This window comes from Dermacentor albipictus, chromosome 4 (assembly GCF_038994185.2).
Source record: "Dermacentor albipictus isolate Rhodes 1998 colony chromosome 4, USDA_Dalb.pri_finalv2, whole genome shotgun sequence".
NCBI classification, from domain to species: Eukaryota; Metazoa; Arthropoda; class Arachnida; order Ixodida; family Ixodidae; genus Dermacentor; species Dermacentor albipictus.
In genome coordinates, this window is record NC_091824.1 from 77083483 (window position 1) to 77104699 (window position 21217).

At 45.9% G+C, this 21217-nt stretch overlaps 1 protein-coding gene across 7 annotated transcripts in view; it reads right to left on the minus strand.

The window, feature by feature from the left end:
• Positions 1–1537: 1537 nt before the first annotated feature.
• Positions 1538–21217, minus strand: part of LOC135916462 (tropomodulin-like) — a 151351-nt gene continuing 131671 nt past the window's right edge. For all 7 annotated transcript variants that reach the window (XM_065449824.1, XM_065449825.2, XM_065449830.2 and 4 more), the window contains 4 exons: positions 20943–21050; positions 14664–14807; positions 11905–12052; positions 1538–4571 (listed from right to left, as the gene is read on the minus strand). In XM_065449824.1, the coding sequence (XP_065305896.1) occupies positions 4525–4571; positions 11905–12052; positions 14664–14807; positions 20943–21050 (447 nt within the window). In that variant the 3' untranslated portion in view covers positions 1538–4524. The remainder of the gene's footprint in view (positions 4572–11904; positions 12053–14663; positions 14808–20942; positions 21051–21217) is intronic.

Sequence of the window (21217 nt, forward strand, 5' to 3'; positions counted from 1 at the left end):
TGCTGCGTTGATGTTGCAAAACACAATGGTTCACTGTATCAATAATTTACTACTCCGCTCTAGTATGATGTGATGACGCTGGCGAGCAAATGCCACTTTGACGCTGAGCAAGTGGGGCGCGGGTGAACATTTACGAGGGCATTCACCCTTAATACTGATTGTGGGTGCTGCAAGGAACTGCTGAGAAAGCGTAAAGATGGAAGCGAACCTCAACTAGCTGTAGCATTCAACTAAACACAGCTCAGGGTTATAACGTCAAAACATTCATTGCGTCAATCCACCAACCGTGCAGCTTGTATAGACAGGATGACAAGCATGTGCCGAGCAGACGACGGGGCAGGGATGAACAAGTCTCGAGGGGCATCCAGCCTTCCTATTGGCTAAGGAGTCCGGCAGTTTCCAGTGTTGCAAGGTACTGAAATGTAGTACTAGCTTTTCACTCTGTACAGCATTTCGTTGCACATGTTCTGCAAGTATGTGCGCGTAGCTTGAAATGTCCTTGTCTACTTCATCAGCGATGGCTTTTTGCTTCAGTGGGAGTGTGGTACCCTACAAGTCACTGTCATGGTAGCTGAATACAGAAAATATTTTTGACCAGTTTAGTAAATTGCTCTTGCACAACGCTAAACTAGCCACTCGCAATACGAGATGATCATGGTCCCAAACAATATTTAAAGTGAAAAGTTGGCTAAAGCCATCTACTAGAGCCTTCATTATCACAGTAAAGGTGGGATTCAATTTTTTTAAGAGTGAAAGAGAGCTTATCAAAGTTCATCAAATACCTACCTTGTTCTTTGGATGCCCAGCTATATGGCCAAGAATCGGACATATCTGGCTAGACATTGTTAAGTCAGGTGTAGCCCTCAATCCACCTTGCGTGTTGGGCGCTCGGCTACATACCTTAAGAATCCAAGACATCTGGCTGGACGTTGTCATGTCGGGTGCGACTTAACATACGAGACAGTGCACACGGTAGATTTTGGTTACTGTATGAAGACTCCTGTGCAGAAGGTGGACAAACCTATGAGAGCAACAGGTCTGAACTCTATCAAATGCACGATTTTGAGTAAAAGTTCTTCACAGCTGGCTCAAGTGAATCTGTGCTCATTGATATGTCGACAGTTTAAAGCAACAATGAAGAAAAATCAATTAGTGCTGTGTTAGTATCTTTAATACAATGGGATACAGCCGTGGCAGTGACTCCATCATGGGCAGGACAGGAATTAGTGCCATCTTTGCTGTGCCTGCGTGCTGTCTGATATCAGCAACATTTCAAAGATCCTGCACTCACAAATGCAAATAGGGTGACTTCAGGTCAAGCAAACATTATGAATGCACCCAATTCCATATAATGCACTCCCTTGCTGTTGCATACTCTGCCAGAAGCAAGTACATCGAACACTTAGTAAGTTGTAGTGTGATCCCACTCTGCCTGCTTTTATTAAGGAGCTATGCCGATGAAGCTAAAAAATAATAGGGTCACACATGTTGCTGTACTAATGTGTTGTGTGGCAAAGTCTAAACAGAACAAAACAAATGCATGTGTGAATTTTATTACTCAAGGTTTACACAAACAGCTTGATAAGCTCAAAATCACGGCTGTGTGCACTGAATATGTGTCATGCATGGTGAAGAGGTAATGCTGTTCCGTCCAAACGGAGCACCACATCTGAAACGGCTGGCACAGGCATTTGTATAAGCTTTTCCTCTGTTACATCTGACCCTGCATGTCACAAATGAAGGGTACAAAAATGCCGGCATTGTGTTTCGCAGAAAAAAAAAAAGAAGCCACTTGAAATGGCAACACAAGGGGACATTGCATTTATGTACAGCTTACTGAAGAATTAAGTGGACGCATGAAATGGCATCGTGCTGTACTTGTGGAACAACTGCACATACACGTGACAATTAACCTTTGAGCAGGTAGGTTCACGAGACCTACTTCAAGGTCTCGAAACACAGGATCTCATTATAACACCAAGCAGCAGAATGCAGCCATGTACAATTGCACTCAAGATGATTTGCAACATGGAAGCCTGTCACTGGACGAGCTAAGAGACTGTACGACAGCATCAACGCACACAAAATTGGTTAACTAAATGCCATTCCAACAGGTTCTTTCATAACTGTAAAGCTAGATTTTCTGCAAGGCAGTTTATCCAACTCATGATGGCACAGTCATTTTTGCGATGTACAAGCACAGCTTGCTGGTATTGTGACATGGAAAATGTAGACGTAGCTCTGGTGAGGAAAGCATACATAAGAAACAAACCCCAGCATGTGCAGCTAGAACTTTGTCTAAATTTCAGCAATGACCATTAATTTGGTTATTATTCAGGCAAAAAAGCAATGCAGGGAAGCACACTTGCAAATTTATAAAAGGGCTTATTACTGGTAGCACCCTGTTTACAAAAAAAAAAAAAATGACCCGTCATTTTTCTTAGTGAAAGTAAATGTGGTGAGTGTTTATTTTTTGTTGCAACTCATATTGACCGCAATAGTACATGTGGTAATGCTTTGGCATTCAACATCATCCAGCATCAGCTGCTTTCAAATAGCAATGCGTTTCAGCATACTACTACGATACACGAACAAGATATACAGCTTACAAGCGAAGCTGCTTGCGGCATGCATTTACTTTCTGCCCAATTATAATGCCGCAGCAGCAGATGCGAGTAACCTGCACGTCGTGTTCACAAAGCAGCAAAACATTTCGAAAACCAGACAGCGTGTAACGCAATGAAACCAAAGGGCTGTCAAGTGTACTAAAGGCAGTGCTAGAGCAGGAAAAGCATGACGCCCAGTGCCGCGACTTGTAGTGGACATATCGTGCACGCAACCGATTTGGTGAGAGCAAAGTGATGATGATGCCTTCGCCTCCAATAAACTGGAGCCGCGAGTGAAAAACACTAAAGGAAAAACACCGGTTTGTTGCTGATATAGTGGGGATGAAATCATAGAGCACACACACACGCCACTGTGCAAGAGAAAAACATGCGCAACAATGAATGTTTATGTGAATAATGTACAATTATCTTTGTGCAGTTTACACGAGACTGCGGGCAGCACCTCTACAGCAGACAGGAAACACTATCGAAGCCAGCGACCGCAATAGTGACGCCAAACTTTCGCGTGCCGTTCCAGCTCAATATTCTGAAAATGTCACTACCTTCCTTCAAATGTCACTCCCTTCCAACATACTGCAAAACACAGTGAACTTTTCATCTCAGTCATGCCTCCAGCTGGCAGATAGCTATGCAGTGCACAGACAGGTCTGACTTGCAAGAAGTCCAACATTATATCAGAGGCCATATCCTCAACTGAACCGTTTTGGGGATGCTGTTCATCGTGTAACTTAACATGCAATGTGGCAAGTGAAAATGGTGCCAATGGGAGCATGTACGGCATTCCTTTCAGCACATATGATCCTGTCGGCTTATAGCCAAGTGATCAAGGTACATTGAAAGCAATATTCCCCAAAGAGGTTGATCAAGGATGTGGTCACTGTTTGGCGACGTCACTCAAAAATGACATGCCTGGCTGGACTGTGAAGGAACAGGTTTTCTTTGAATAAGGTGGTTACACAAAAAGCTTGCTAACTGGATAGCAGTGAGGGAGGGCAGTATCTGTGGCGTGCAGCTGAGAACTATGATAAAATGAACACCGTCAGGTCAGCACGCACCGGGTGCCAATCGAGCAGGCTCCGACGTGTGGTCTGGGAAAATGACTTCACTCTAAGCCCTGTTTATTCCTGCTTTGGCCTGCTGCTTTGCCGCCAAAAAGAGCGGCGACCAAGATTCTTGTTTACACAGTTCATCAAGAAAAAAAAAAGACGCAGCTTCAAATTTCCCTTGGCCACCTAACATTACCGAACCCCTGAACCAAAGCTTTGCGACGAGATGACATTCCTTTCGAGCGAGATGAGCAAAGATAGGAAGGACAAGAAAATGCACCTAGGGATAATAGTTGCTGCTGCTGCTGGCTCAACTTTTGCTGTACACAGTGTGTCACAATTAAGTGGCAGCAGTAGGTCCAACACACACTTGCAGACATCATCAGAAAAAAAGTTACAATGGTATTGCTGTGGAGTTCCATACACGAAATCTGGCCCTAGTGCTTGAGGGAGGTGAGCCAACAAACATAGGAATGGTAAGAAGAGTATGGCTCTTTATAAAGGTTGTCTCGAATGTGCTTGTAGCTTCTTACATCCGCTCCATATAATAGCCAGTGAGTGCTACCACCTGACTGTTTTCGAACTATTCTTGCAGAGTGTTAAGCCCTTTTTCATTGCCGACAAGAACAGCGAATCTGAAATAAAACAAATGGAAGAAGCTTGAAGTCATTCTCAGTGAAGTTAATCTATCCTGATGCACTCCTCATCATTCCTGTCACATGTCTGTATGAAACTCCACAGCTGTTGCAACATAGGTCAGGAGCTCTCCTGCCCTTTGCTTCTAGGATATAAAGTAAAAAAAAAAAACGAAAGCAAAGAAAGATGCGGCTTCGGCAAGGTTCCCAAGGAGCTCAGGTGCTGCTGAGCTGTGCTCCTGAAGCGGTACGTCGCAGCCGCACTGAAAGCAGAAAGCAGGACCAAATCAATACAGAGCAGGGACAATTCAGTCAGTCACAGGAAAAGACCCCTGTCCCAGCCACTCATAGCAATAGAGGACGATTTACCCAAACTATCCTCAGTGGAACTAAACAAGAAGTGCGAGAGAGTTGGTGATTATTCTAGGAATGAGATGTTTTAAACAGCACTAAAAATGCAATCACAATGACAGGAACAAAACATTGTCACCTAGTGTTCAACAATTCAAAGCAACTCAGGGGCACTGAGAAATATGCCATAGTTGACAGCTTTGGCTAAACTTTGACTGCCTAGGTTTCTTTACCATGCAGCACCCAAAGCTTTGTACACTACATAGAGTTGCTTCTTTATTTTGGGACCCTTGAAGACCAACATTTGAGCCCACAGCCACCAAATAAGTTTGTAATGCAGGCTTGCTGGTATTCCATCTTGGAGCACTAGTGCAGTACAAGCAAGACAAGGACACAACACGAGCACATGAACACATCAGCTGTGTCTATGTATTCATGTGCTCTTCCCACGCCCTCGTCCGGCTCACACTGTACTAGTATTCCACTAAGAAGGGTAAGGACACAGGACATAGCACAACAATTATGCTTCAATCAAACGTCTAGCGTTTTGTGTGTACTGCTGAAGTCTACCTTTCCACCCTGTGTTCTTTTCAATCTGGTCCCACACACTTTAATGCTGGTTAAAATGTCTCAATCCTAGGCTCTTTAATGCTCAATTCTCATGAGTGTTTGTGCAACCAAATGTAGTTTGCATGCGTCTTCCTCATGGACCAGTTAGCACTGTCAAAGCAATGCTATGAATCATTTGTCTGCACGAACTTTTACACCATAGTATGCACTTTTTTCACATTACTGTTGAATAAAGAAAGACATTTGACTTAGGAAGTATGTGTAGCTGTGTCTGCTTACATCTGAAGAGCAAAGAAGCACTCTTTCTAAATGACGGCGGGAGTTCTGCAAGAGCAAGAGGGGTTGAAAGCCTTACTTAAAGCCTACACGCATCAGCACTTCACTGTAGAAGAGTTCTGGTTTTTTTATTTTCTTAATGATTGAGCCGTCTTTTGGCTGTTACTGATGTAGCCTTCTGAAACAAAGGTCAGATATGGGATTGAGACGAAGAAATTACTTCACTTATGGTAGAAAGAAATGTTGCCTTGCCCCTGCACAAAGCATAATGACTACAGCTGGATGGCAATTTTACCACAAATGTACACCTCCATAACGCATAATTTCCTTCACTGAATTCATTCATTGAATAGCTCCACTACATCCAGATGAAGCTACTCATTTTCGACAGAACTTGCATTTGGAGCTTTGTGGTAACACCCTCATACGAGATATGAGAGGGGGCTCCCGGTTAATTTCGACCCCTTGGGGTGCGTCAATGCGTGCCCAGTGCCTTTGCATTCCATCCCCACGGGAACACCGTCGCCGTGACCAAGAGCCACACCGATGACCTCTGTAGGGGTTGGGGGACGGACTTCGCGGATGAAGACCACAAACTTGGGAGTATTTTATTCTACATTATGTACAGGGAGGTGAGCGTCAAGTATCAGACGTACTGTCATTACGGGCCGGCAGCAACTCGGACGCTGCGGCCCGCGGCAAGACGTTCGAGAGAGGTGAAACAGGGAATCAGGGCATGTCCCAGAATGCTCAGGTCTCTCTGGAAGGCTTCTTATAAGCCCTTCGAGCACTGCAAGTCACGTCAGGTTTGACCAATGGGAGAGTCCACTCCGATGACGCCACTTGCAGCCAATGGTAGGCGCCCGTGTCGCGGGGCACACCTGTCGGGGCTCTCTGCGGTGTTGCCACGCAGACTGGCAATCCACTTGTAGGCTGGAGAAGGAGCGGGGGGGGGGCGCTCGTGCACCTGCTTCATTGTCGGATGCCCACTTGCTAACCCCGGCGACTCGGCTCCGCAGAGGTGGCAAATGCCTTCTTCAAAGACGAAGGGGGTCGATTGAGCTCCATTGTCCCAGGCCCCCTTCTAATCCCGGCGACGCACGAACTTGTTGCCTCGGCCGCTTCTCTGGAATGCGCTTTCCTGCTTCTGCATTCCTCAATTAGCTGTGCTGCCACTCGAAGCGGTTTGGGGAACTCGAAGAAATCGCAGGAACCAGCTCCATATCTAACAGCTCGTCCTCGCCCCGGTTGTTCTGAATGGCCGGTGAAACCAATTCGCTGGCCATGAGGAACGCTGATAGAAGCTGCAGGGTACTGGGGTCGAGCCACGTTTGACAGCCCTCGGGATCCTGGGCCCTGGAGAACAAACGTCAAACAAACAAAACAGCACAGCGCTGCACCACGCGTAAGCGCAGGCTCTTCACCCCTGACTCGCCAGACTATTACTGAGTCAAAATCAACCCTGATCTTTTAGTTCCCCAATTTTGACAACAGTTCCAACCACCCTTCCAAACAGCTATCCATTTCTCCTCGATTGCCGACAAGACCAGAGTACTATTGTTGTTGCAAAACAAAAGGGTCGTTGACGATGCAAACAACAAATGAAAACAGCCGAACATAACTTAAGTGGCCTAACCACACGAACAGCATGTTTCCAATCTATCGCAGTGGCGTACTTATCGCACGTAATGGTGCCACTGAACAATCTGGTCAACCTCACAAGTACGTAATCACAAGCGCACTAGCCTTGTGGTCACTAAACAAAACGCGTACTTGCGTTGTAGGCAAACTTTTCCTTTACGCTTACTCACGTTTCTTCCCTGAAAGTCCTACAGGACACGTGACATAAACGAACAATTAAACTTGCGGAACTTACACACTCCGCAGAACTCTTAAAATAATGCGTCTTCTACTAACTCTTTCCACGCACGCTCACTAAAGAAGTCAGAATACGGCTGCCCCCCACACACACTAGCAACCCAGTCATAAAGTCTGCTTCCTTCCGTCCACACAGGACACGCGCTAATGGAACTAAGAACGCCTCTCAGTGCAACTCATGCACTCACTCAAATCTACGCGCTTAACCTTACAAAATTCAAAAACGCTTAAAAAGAAAGAAGGTTAAATAACACACGCGCGCGTTACGATAGGCCTCTTAACAATAACCTTGACCCTCAGGTTAACTACACACACACACAAAAAAGCCTATCTACTTATTAATGAGCATCTCGCGAGACTACATGTTTATTTAAAACGCATCTTTAAAATCTCGAGCTTCTCGAACGAAAACACAAAGCTCAAACCTTACATATTGAAAGAAATCCTAGTCTCAAATCGCGAAAACATTCCGATGCTCAAAAATAAAACAAAATAACACGTTTCATTTCTACGGAAGCTCTCTTGGCTTCGCGTTCCCGATTGCTTACGACTGACTCATACTTTCAGTCGTACCCGGGGAGGCCGTGGTCTCAAAGCTACTCTGGCTGCCGAGAGACAACAAAAGGGCTGATTCACTATCAGCTCCCCCAAGACGTTACGCTCTCCTGCCAATTTGCGTCCTCGCGCACCGCTTTCAACACAAACCCGATTGACCGCGTCGCTTCTCCCCACCTGGTCTCGTCCTGCCACCTTGCGTTTCTTCGAACTGCGCGCTGAGCTGTGAAAAGAACTACGGAACGACGAGGAGCTTAACTGCCTCGTGCCCTTTGTCCGCGTCCGCGCAGAACATTCTTCGCGGTCCCCCTTTGACCGGTGGCTCGAACGTTCTGGATGCGGCAACATCGTCCTAGACGACCGCACCTTCTTCCTCGCGCCCTGCCCATTTGGGTTTCTCGCCATCTTTGGCGGCGCCTCATTAGTTACCGACTTTCGGTTTTTACTGCGCTTCTTTTTACGGCGCTTTCTCTTTGCACTAGCCTTCATGTCGCCTTCTCGTGCCTCGTGCTGGCCGGTACACATTTCGTCGGCCCGGATCGGCCTCTTACCCGCACAGTCTGAGTGATTCTTACTTAAACCAACACTCTCTCTGCCTCGACTGGCGGACAGCTCAACCGACTCTGGAACAATGCAGCAGGCTTTACGCGAGATATGCAACTCGCACTCTTGTGAACTGCCCTCTACTGCATTGCCCAGCTCACGCTGTGCATCGACACACAGTCCGTCGGTCTCGATCGCTGTCTCACGCGCACAGTCTGAATGATTAATAACTGAATCATTCCTCTCTAGGCTACCTAAACTGGCGGAGAGCCGCACCGATCCCTGGACAATGCAGTTGTTCTCTCGTGAGCTACGGAGCTCGCCACCCCGAGAACTATTCTCAACTGCATCGTCCAGCTCGCACTTCACTTCTGCACGCACCTCTGGCCTGACATGGGTGCTCGCTTCTGTCGGGTCAGAAGTACCCTTTTCTTCGCTAGCAACCTCGCTAACATTACCTGCGACGCACACACGCGGTAACTGTGCCAATTTGTTCGCAGCTGGCCTAGCTGTCTCTACAGTCATCTGTTGGCACAGCACCTCGTCGCTCTCACTCTGGCCTTTAACGGCCTCTCTTGCCACTAAGGCATCGTTAGCAGCTAGCCTTTTCCCTTCACTTATGAATTTGCAGCCAATCTCACAGGCACTACTCTTCTCGTCGGCTTCTGGCGAAAATCCGCTCGATGCTTCCTCATTCTTTCGCTCTGTACTACCTACAGAATTCTCAGACAGCCGTTCTCTCTGTGCCAATACCTGATCACAATACTGTATCTCTTTGATCAGTGCTGCCTTCTCTCTCTCATACTTTTCCTCTTGCTCAAGCTTACGTTGATTCTCACGTTCGCGTGCCTTCTCACGTTCGTGACGCTGACACCTAAGAGTAAGTTCTTGAAGCTCCTGCTTCCGTTCATTCTCGCGTTCTTCACGCTTAAGCTCACTCCTAAGTTCACGACGCGCTCGCAAACGTACACGACGCTCTCGCTCCCGTGGCTCCTGTATCACCTCCCAAGCAAGCGCAATGCTTTCATCATCATTGCCACTATCTTGAATCGCCTTTATGATAGCTGGCGTTTCCATCCGTTCGTCCGCCTCAACTCCCAAATCGTCGCACACCAACAACAAGTCTAACCTCGTCAACCTTCTAAGATCCATGGCAGCTGCCCCGACAGGTGGTTAAAACTGTTTTCCTTAATTAATTTGTGCAAACACACAATGCAACAAATTCCCGATTCCCAGAACTATCAAAATTGAACACACAACCTTTGAGTCTGGCGAATCATAAGGAAAAAAACCACGCGCTCACTTACGGTTGCAGCACCCTGCCATCCGGTTCGTTCGTCCGCTGTTGCCGGTTCCTTCCGGACTTCCTGGGTCGAAGGCTCGCTCCTTCTTCGATACTCCCAGTCTCTTCGGACCTCTTTCGACGAAGGCTCTCTCTTCTTCGCTCTTCCCGGTTCTTTACGATCTCTCTCGACGAAGGTTGATTCGTAGCGCTGCCACCAGCTGATGTATTCGGAGGCGATCCCACCGCTGCCACCAGATGTAGGGGTTGGGGGACGGACTTCGCGGATGAAGACCACAAACTTGGGAGTATTTTATTCTACATTATGTACAGGGAGGTGAGCGTCAAGTATCAGACGTACTGTCATTACGGGCCGGCAGCAACTCGGACGCTGCGGCCCGCGGCAAGACGTTCGAGAGAGGTGAAACAGGGAATCAGGGCATGTCCCAGAATGCTCAGGTCTCTCTGGAAGGCTTCTTATAAGCCCTTCGAGCACTGCAAGTCACGTCAGGTTTGACCAATGGGAGAGTCCACTCCGATGACGCTACTTGCAGCCAATGGTAGGCGCCCGTGTCGCGGGGCACACCTGTCGGGGCTCTCTGCGGTGTTGCCACGCAGACTGGCAATCCACTTGTAGGCTGGAGAAGGAGCGGGGGGGGGGGCGCTCGTGCACCTGCTTCATTGTCGGATGCCCACTTGCTAACCCCGGCGACTCGGCTCCGCAGAGGTGGCAAATGCCTTCTTCAAAGACGAAGGGGGTCGATTGAGCTCCATTGTCCCAGGCCCCCTTCTAATCCCGGCGACGCACGAACTTGTTGCCTCGGCCGCTTCTCTGGAATGCGCTTTCCTGCTTCTGCATTCCTCAATTAGCTGTGCTGCCACTCGAAGCGGTTTGGGGAACTCGAAGAAATCGCAGGAACCAGCTCCATATCTAACACCTCGCACTTGCGCGCAGAGGCAGCAGATTTTAGCCACCACGAAGCACATCCGAAAATTTGGACGCCTCTCATGGTTGCCACACAAGAGCAGCTTTATGCGAGAAGAGGCGAATTGTTCATGAAATTAGTCATGGTCGTCCCCCCAAGAACAACCAACATACAGAGCTACAGATTGCACCCGCAACATTAAGTACTAGACAGTACTAAACAGTCTAAACAGTACTAAACAGTCAAATTTGGATGATCCGCAGCTTAACGTTGCGTAGCTCCTAGCTTTGACCACGGAATGTGCTGTGGACTCGGTGCTATAATGTTGGCTGCAGTTGCACATTCCGTCAGACAAAGTGCGCGCAAAAAGAAATGTGCGACTTATTTTGACTATAAATTTCTCTTGAATTCATCTTAAATAAAGGTTTTTTTTTTTTTGAACGCGCTTAGCCTGCTCTAGTGCATGAGCAGTATGGTTCACAATGCTAACAACATAATGACCTGCATAATGAAGGATTTTTGAGGTCCTGAGCACTTCATTACAAAGGCATCTGACTGTACATATAGTCTGCGGCATAGGAGTTACATGATTACCTACACCATTAGAGAGGCATGATGCGAGCATGCTCACACATATGCATACTGGCCAACACACGCGAACACACACACTATTTACGCCTACGCTGCCCTCAGGTAAGCAGGACGTAGCCTGTAAAACAGCATGGACAAAAAGTGAAGAAAGGGATACTAAACAGGCAGCACCTTTCAGCACTCCAAGCACGCATTCTCAGTCGTGATAACCACCACAACAAGAACAAAGAAATAGTAATGGCACGGTTGACTTTTTAACCACGAGATGACGCCACCGGCCACACCAGAGGCATATGCGAGGGAGCATAGTTTCTCCTTACACTTCTTGCTCCCATGGCCTACTTCAACTACAATTTTTTAATCACCTACCATGGTGGCTTTCTACTAGTGAGCAAAAGGTTGCACGTTTGATTCCTGGCTGTTGAGGTCACATTTTGACAACAGCAAAATGCAATAGCATTCATGTGTGCTAGGTGCACATTAAGTGACCCTCATGTAGTCAAAGTTAAACTGGATTCTTCCTCTACAGCATTTGAGAGAACCAGGGCAATAAAATATCAAACTGTTCTGCTCATGTTTCTTTAGTCAAGGCACACAGTGAAGTAGATTTCCAGTGCTACTCACAACGGTCGTAGTTGTTTTGTAGGTGTTGCGTTATTCTCATCCTTGCATCAGGGACGTCAAACGAGATGCCGAGCCGCAACAAGGTACGGTTCTTCTCCACCAGCCGTGCAATCTCCATCTCGATCTTGTTACCAAGGATCGAGGGCCTCTGGAGACAAAAAGCAGATACTGTTATGATTCTGCATGCACACGACACAACAAAGGGAACAAGGTGATGAGTTAGAAGAGCCCACATGACATCACCTGCAATGATGAAATGAGCCAACTAAAGCAGTTGCCTTCTCTGTTCAGTTTGGTTCTTCTTAGTAGAGAAACCTTTAAAGTAGAGGTGTGCATATACTTGAATATTACTGAATCGAATTGTGAACGTTCGAATAATTCTATTCGATTTTTCGAATATCTTATATATTCAATGTGGAGACTGCGCAAATTTGCCATGGTGCTCCAGATTTCAGGTTCATTCAGGTCACGCTGAACCTGACAATGAAATGGCGGCAACGGCATCTGCTCTTTACTGTCAATGCTGGCTACATGCAAAGTGGTGATAGAGTCACGTGATGCGCGGTCCTTTCGTCTGTCATGTGATTGGCCTTACGATAACCCAACTGCCATAAGGTTGGTTCAGCCCGCCTGTATTTTAAAAACTGGAATGAAAGCTTTCTGTTCAACAAATCAAAGATTGCTCCAATGCACAGGTCTGCTATTAACCTGAGAACCACACTGGTATTCAATGTAATAGAATGTCAATAATTCATTAGTTTCAGAGGGGGGGGGGCTATATATATATACATATAGCAAGAGAGAGAGAGAGAGAGAGAGACAGAAATTCTATACCTTTATATGCTAGAACTGAGCTTTAATCAGTGCTGGCATACTAATCTGGTGTTCCCTTTAATAATAGTAGACTGACCTGTACATCTTGATTTCAATATTTTAAAAGGACGTCTTGTTGGGTGAGTTGGTCACAATTCATCTTGGGTACTAGGCGCAAACACACACAAGAGAGACAAGATCCCAACTGCTTCCTTGTTTCTTGTGAGGGGTTGTGCCTAATACCCAAGATGAATTGATTTCAAAAGTATACCAAATTTAGTGACAGCTTGCAACATTGTTATGCAAAGCTAGGACACTACAGAGCATGTGCAGCTCCATAGTTGATTCAATATTTGAGTTTATTTTTCTTGATTTGATTCAATATTCAATTTGAAATCTACTGCTCAGTATTCGCACACCCCTACTTTACAGTGCTTTTAAAGGTCAACTTCAATGAAATTTCACTTTGGCTAAATTTGTTACGAATGAGCAGCATATACCGCTAAACCAATCTTGACAAAGCCTCAGAGATGGTAATTGTATAGTTTTTTTGACAGTGGCCTTTAAAACAGCACCTAAGCAGATGATGAGTGCACCTGGTGTTTATCGTTACGATGTAAATTCCAACACGCCGCCAAATCCCAAATTCCAGGTGTCTCGATGGCTAGACACCCATACATTCCTTCTGCATCTTGTTCAACTCGACCCGTTGGGTAATTGACCAATTTTGTTGGTCCCGTCAGCGTCGAAGTAACCGAAGTCAACAGCATTTTGGTGAGTAGACTTTGCACTATCTTTATTTAGCTTTTTGAGCTAATGGAGCTATCTTAATGATGACTACATATTCGAAACCAGCACAGGAAACTGAACAAGACTGCGCAGTTTTATTAGATTTGCTAAAGGTGGCTTTAAAGAAGGCTTCAGTACCTCCTGGGCCCCCTTAAAGGGGCCCTGAGACCCTTTCTTAACTAATCACAGAAGGACATCACCATTAAATTAAGTTGCTCACAAATCTTAATCTCACCCGCCATGGTTGCTCAGTGGCTATGGTGTTGGCTGCTGAGCTTGAGGTGGCAGGATCGAATCCTGGCCACGGTGGGCGCATTTCAATGGGGGGCAAAATGCGAAGACACCTGTGTACTTAGATTTAGGTGCACGTTAATGAACTACAGGTGGTCGAAATTTCCGGAGCTCTCCACTACGGTGTGCCTCATAATCAGAGAGTGGTTTTGGCATGTAAAACCGCATAATTAAATTTTTTTTCAATCTTAATCTCCTGCTACAAAAGCTTTTTGAATCCTTCAAGCAAAAGTGAAGTTAGTAGTAGTTATAGGACCAATCAGCGGCTTTCGCTTTCCATTCATTTTCACTAGTACGCAAGAAGGTACACGGGAGACGGCAAGGGGCACAAGGGAGCAATGCCCCACTGGGCCCACCCAAAGTTCAAATGCGAGACGGATCATGGCAGCACCTCGTGGTGGCTGCGTGTCTATGCTCTGCTTTTCGTCTCCGTGACCCTATGCAGCAGACACAGCGATACGCAACTGCCTTTTTAAGACTGGCAGTGCAACAATGAAATGGTTTTTCCGTCTTTGAGATTGCAGACATATATTTCTCATTTATTTAACTCAAATGAGCAGTATTTGTATTACTGAGAATGTTCTCGCGATGACAAAATCAGCCAATGTCTGTTGTGGGTCCAGCGGCTTGAGATGAAGTTACATGACGACACTGCGGAAGCGAGAGCAAGCAATCTTTAATTACTTTTGACACGAGATTGTAAATCCCCTGCTGCATGCAGTGCAAAAACATTTGGCTCACATATGCATAGAAGCCTCATTAGCAGATTGGCAACATTTTCTTTCGGAAAGTGTTTCAGGGCTCCATTGACAGACCGCACTAAACAGTGCATACCGAGATGAAAAACAGCAGGGTTCCTCCCTCACCTGGTTAGATGCCCTGAGGTCCTCGAGGGATTGCTGAGCGTTGGTGGCTTCAACGAGGTCCTTGATGACAGGTCCGCTGATGTAGTTGGACTCCACGTTGAGCGACTTCAACGTCTTGTTGTGCCGCACTGCTTCAATGAGGCGCTGTACAAGAACAGCACAGTGGAAATCAATGAAAATTAGGGCTCTGCTGTACTCAAACATACTTCCATTTCAAAGTGTTCGGTTCGAGAATTTTAAATTTCCCTTTCCTGTACTGTAGAGCCTTGTTGATACGATCCCATTCTGTACAATTTCACAGTGACAACATTCGCGATTCAAAACAGAAAACATGAACTTATACAGTTAAGCTTTCTTTATACTGGTTAATACGTTCCTGGAAAACACTGCACTAATGTTCAGTACATCGGCAAACTCGATCATATGATACGTCTTACGGCCACTAAATTCCATGTGAACAAGGCCTGAAGCTTGTGCGATCCAGAGCAGTTGGGCACCACCAGGGCAGCTTCCTCACAGTACTCGCTCGCCTGTGTCACGTAAGAATGCCAGGGCGCACTCAGTTTCCTCTTCCCGTAAGACATATCCCCTCGCAGGTTGTTGCCCTGTCGCACTCACCGCTATCCCCACCAAATCTATTGTGATAAGCATCTTCAGCCTATCTGTTTCACAGTGCATTTCGCATGATACTGTTGCAAGCATCATGCATGCTTTTAATAGGTGATAACCAGTCCTGCTGCCAGCAGTGCTAAGTTAGCGTCATGTTTCCCTCCAGCGACATCCTATTCCGGTATTACCCACCAGCTCGATTTCATTTCGGTTTCCAGTTGCCACCTCAAAACATGCAATAAAAAAACCACAATGTGCATCTCAGGCTGCTAAAGATCCACCAGCGTGGAGCTGAGGCTCCACGCGCGCTGGAATCTTATGTACATCTCAACTACAATTAAATCTGGCAAATATTTGAATGAGTTTGGGTTATACGTTTTCCCTGTTAGTATGTCTTTTTTTCTTACAAAACATATGAACGAGGTTCTACAGTACTATATACCAGGGTTAGCGAGCCTGCATGTCATGGAAAAGGGTTTATGCATACCAACCACTGGACTTTTATAATGCACACTCCATCCAAAACTCTGGTGAGCTCATATTGCTTTCTGGTTTTTCCAGTACAGAGAGTTTGTGTGTATTGAAAAAAAAAAAAAGATTTTTGCCACCTTTCCCTTTTTTTATTTCTACTTTAGAAGAAAAATAATTTTACTATAGTATATGATTCAACACTTGAAGCCTGTAGTTATGAAATATTCATATTTAGCTATTTAGAAAATTTTAAGTTTCACTACTTAAGCATTCCTATTGAAAATGGTGGTTCACTGGTGCACTGAAATAACTGAATGGACAAGCTATTGGCATTAAGTGTGCCTTCCATTCACGTGAACATGAGAGGAATACTGCCACATCTCTGAAGTCTATTCCCGATTTGCACGTCAATAAGCACAACTGTAACTACAGAGAACCTATCAGCACCCATTATACTCCCCTACAAGTCAGATATCACTGGTCTTTGATCATCTGAAGGTGCACCCACACACTCCAACACCAGAAAATCTGTATTGTTCAAGTGATGCAGCAAACGTTTGTGCAAAATTTAAAGAAATTCAAGTTGAACAACTACCAGCACTTTGCTGTCACTGGCCACCCACATGCTATGCATGATGATACTTTTAATGCTTGTGGCAAGATCAAGGTGACATGCACGACTGTTACAAGTCCACTACAGTCGCCGACCGTTTATTCGGACCTCACGGGGACTGCGAAAATGTCCGAATAAACAGGTGTCCGAATAAACAGGTGTCCGAAAAAGCAGATTAAGAAAAAAAAAATGAAATCCTTTATTTCTACGCACTTATTCGGGCTTGGCAGTAGGCTTGGAAGAAAGCATGAATGCGCCGTTGCACGCTGTTCCGTTTACGCGCAATCAGATAAGCCTGAATCTCGGAGAGGGTCGTACGGTCACTATTAGCGGCTGATAGCACAGTCACTGCTTGTACACGCTCCGCATGCGACGGCAGCGTAGCACATGGTGAGTCATCTTCCGACTCGGAGTCATCGTCCGGCGGTGCAGCAGAAACCTGATGAATGATCTTGCCGTCGTCGAGTTCTGCGCATGTCAATACAGCAGTGTCAGCACCTATGAAACTGTCAAATGCGACGGTGTCCGGAATCACAATGCAACCACTGCGCAGGTCTCGGAAGAACATTTTCCGCGTCAGGTGGGGCGCACATCGGGAGGCGACTTAGGCCTCCCGGCACCCGCTTGCCGGCATTCCCCAGCGAAGTCTGTGCGGGCACTGTCGGCGCCATCAGACACTTGACGCGATGTTTCCGTACACCGCGTTGGATCACAGAAACCTCGACACAGCGCACAAAGCAAACACCACCGTGCCGACACCAGTCGCACAAACGAAAATCATGGCCTGCTCGCAGCGTCGTGTGCGAAGAAACAAATCAGCTGCTGGATTGTCTTGACATGGCTTACTAAGCTGAAACCGGAACTGCTGCAGAACCACTCTAACCAGGCAGAAACGATGATGAGCGGGGATTTCCAGTAGCGCCACTTCGTGGGGCAGCAAGGAAGCTTCGTTCAAAACAAACATGGCGTTCAGCAAGTCGAACGATGTATGGAACCATGCACCGGTCAGAGTCTGTGCATGGTGCTCTCGACCGAGTTGGCTCAAGGAGTGTCCGAAAAATCAGACGAGAGGTTGCAAGGTGTCCGAACTTTCGGCAGTTGTTATACATTATGGTCTATGGGGAGAATGGCGTTGCCGCGAAGCTGACCAAATAATCGGGCATGTCCGAATTTTTGGAGTCGGGAAAATCGGTCGGCGACTGTACATTCACTACGAAATCACTCTTTCTGCTCTCAGTATATATACCAGAATGTTTGCTAGAATTTTCGTCACACATAATGAATGCACATACATATTTTGCACTAATCTTCCAGGGAAAGAAAAAGGTACATCTTAATGCAAGCAAATATGGTGCATTCAGAGGCACCTTCAAAAGTAATCCCTCAGGTACAGCACACTCCTAGTAACATGAACTCAGTTGTGCAGAGTTTCCCATTGTGATGTAAGATATCTTTCCTGCTCATCTAGACTCCCTAACTTAGATGATCAACATCCTTGCTTTCACCATTGCTGGAAGCAAGAAATATTTGAGAAGCTTGAACAAAGCAAGAAAAGGAGGGCAACAGATTCAGGGGCAGAAGTTGGTACACTGCTGCCTTACGAGAGCCATAACCGAAGTACTGCACATGATCACCTGGCGCTGGGTCAGCTGACACAACCTATCTAGGGCGAGATGATTGCATAACACAATGCCAACGTCCCTGGTACACTGGTATTAGAGGGGCCCTGGACTACCCCTCTGGCTAGGTGAAAAGACACAGTCTGCAGATAGCATCCACTGCTGTGAGCATCTCGGCCAAATTTTGCAGTCATGCGCAGCATACGGATCTCGCAAGTAGAGCACAAGGTCACCTTTTTATCAAATGCTCTCTTTTCAACAGAAGCCTGCTCCTTACTCTTGTCGACGCTCTATTTCATAATATAGCAGATTCCCGTATGCACCTGCTGGTGCATACGGGAATCTACCGTATACCGGTACCGTATACCGGTATACCGGTATACCGTATACCGGTATACCGGTATACCGTATACCGGCCAATAGCTGACATCAATCAAGAAGGGCGTTCGGATCAGTGCACTTTTTCTTACTGTTACTGCGTGTATTTATTGAAGCAGTTTAATAAACAGGCTGGAGTAAGCGAAAATCTGCTTTTGAGTAAAAATTGAAGCATGTGAAGAGCAAAAAAAGAAAGAAATTGTAGAAATCTACAGCATTACCAAAGCAGGACATAAATGTGTTAGCACAGCCTCACAAAACTTGAGATAAAATTTTCTGGATAAGCCTTTCAACATTTTTGGTTATTGTTGGTGTTTTTCGAAACATTGTAAAAGCTGGTTGATCTTTCAATAAATTTTCCAGTTGGCAGTACAACACTCGTCCTGTTGTGTTTGTTTTCGATTCCTGTTCTCATCTTCTGCGGGCTGCTTAAAGTTTTACTCAAGATAAACCAACTAGCCCAAATCAAGTTGCTGCTGCTTTTGAATTTCTATAATAATTATGTACTCCCGGAAAAAGCTGACTAGCGTCTTCTCACTCTTGGCCGCAGCCACCCGTGTATGAATTAAATTTTGGCCACCCTTCTTGTGAGTGTCGTAGTTGTTGGGTCTCTCTAATTTTGCCGAGTTTTGAATACCCAACTAGCCTTAAACCACAATAAACTTAAGGTAAAACCATACGCATGCTTGCCAGTGTGCCTTCACTCCTGGCCACTCCTGGTTAGACACCTTGGCAGACTTCACTTCGTAATGAGCTATTGACAGCACTTCAAAATGCGCAAGTTGGATATGGCTTTATCCGTTGGTCAAGCTGGTGCAGGCCAAAGCCAGTCTACATCACGTAGCAGAGCCAGACATGAGCGTATGAGCGCGGGGGTGCACTCTAGCCCTGTTGTGCACAAACCAAACGCTGCAGTTGCATGTAACTGCAATTGCATGTAACTGTGATTTGCTTGCAAGAGCCATGTGCTGCACACGACTGAAAAATTTAGCTGAGACCTTCACAGCAGCATATGCTATCCGCGGACTGTTTTTTCACCAAGCCTGAGGGGTGGTTCGGGTGCCTTTCATTCTGCATGCATGCACGTGCCATCCCCAGTCACAATACGAATGCCGAGACGTCTGATAACTGTACAGGCTGTTCAGAGCTGTTTCTGATGTTGCTGTGGCGATTTGAGCCCTACCTCACTCTTACGTTTTCCTGCCTGTTACATTTTTCTACAGTCCCTTGAAAAACGTATCAGTGGGGTTCTACCGTATTTCCGATTCTAGACCGAGGTCCTCCATCTTGGTTAGATGAAACAAAATGCGTAGAGAAGTGCGCTTGTATGAATTTGCATGTCCTCCATTTATGATATACAGTAAACTCCCGCTAAGATGAACTAAGTTAAGCAGAATTTTAAATATATACTGAACAATTTGCAAAAGTTTGGTTGGATTTTCGTAGACTCCCTGTAAAAGAAGTTTGCTTAATAAGAACCCCTTTGCATATACTCTATGGCTAAGACGAACTTTCACAGAGGCCGCTAACACTGCCGATTCTGGCAGGGCATCCGCGGAACACCAAAGGAAAAGGGAAAAAGAAACATGCAGCCTGGCACAGTAGTGCAAAGCGAATTCGCTCTGTGGCACGAGGGAGCGAGAGAAGTGATGAAGAAAAATGAAAGAAATCTCTCGTGCACCGCAACAGTCGAGCAGAAATAGTGATTTTCATTTATATATGTCGCGAGCATGATCTTTAGCCACATTGCCACACCTCCTAAAAACCGAAGCTAGTGAAGACTAGTTGAAGTAGTAGTACTCCCCAGCCATGGCTAAACCGCAAGAAAAGCCACATTAAACTACAAGCCGTAAAGGCTGCATTTGCGATTTGCGCTATTTGTTGTGCGAGTTCCGTTCACTCTTATTGACTGTACATGGCTGGCTGATCCTGCTGATAATGCAGGTGGAGCATTGTTCTGACCATTGATGAAGCGTGAAAATGAATAACATAAAAAGCATCGCTAAGGAATTGCTACCACAGCCTATCTTGGGCCGTATTCTTAGACAATCACTTTCAAAGATACATCACTTTCGCGTGACTATCCCTGGACACATCAATGGGTGGCAGCGCTTCCTCACTGTGATAAGATAGTATGCTTGGCACTGTGTCAAGAATGCTGTCGCTCGTAGATGCCAATGTGTCTTGTGCTAGTCACGCGAAATTGAAGGTAGCCTTCTAAGAATACAGAACACCTTTTATTTTTCCACTTGTGGAACAATGTCACTTGTTTTCTGGCAAATTCAGTATTTGAGATGATTATTTAGTGTAGCGGTCTCCATGCAGTCCGTGACATGTTGCCACTTCTTTTTTTTAATTGGGGGGTGCGGGGCACTTTTGATAAGACGAACAAGCTTTTATGGTCCCTTCAAGTTTTTCTTAAAGGGAATGTAGTGTATATTCAGAAATTTGCAAGAAAAGAGAAAAGTTTACATCAACCTACTATATTTGCTTAGCACACTGTCACATGCTCCAAAGCAAACTGCACCAGCAGGCTGGTATACTTTTCTTTTTCTAACGAGAAGTAACAACAGGGTTTTGAACACTTACCTTGACTAAGCTATCAGTGAGATCAGTGTTTGCTAAGGAAAGGGACTCGAGGTTTGTATTCTTCTTGAGACCTTCGAAGAGCTTCTTGAAGTCATCTCTTCGGATGTTCTGAAGCAGAAGAAAAAAATGGAATTCTATACTTCCACTCTCACTCAAGAAAGCTGTAGGAAATTAATAAGGGGGCTCACACACATAACATGTACATCGAGCATGCACGCACCTTACAGGGGTGAGAATGCCCAAAGTCATTATGTAGCAATTTTTGGAGTAGATAA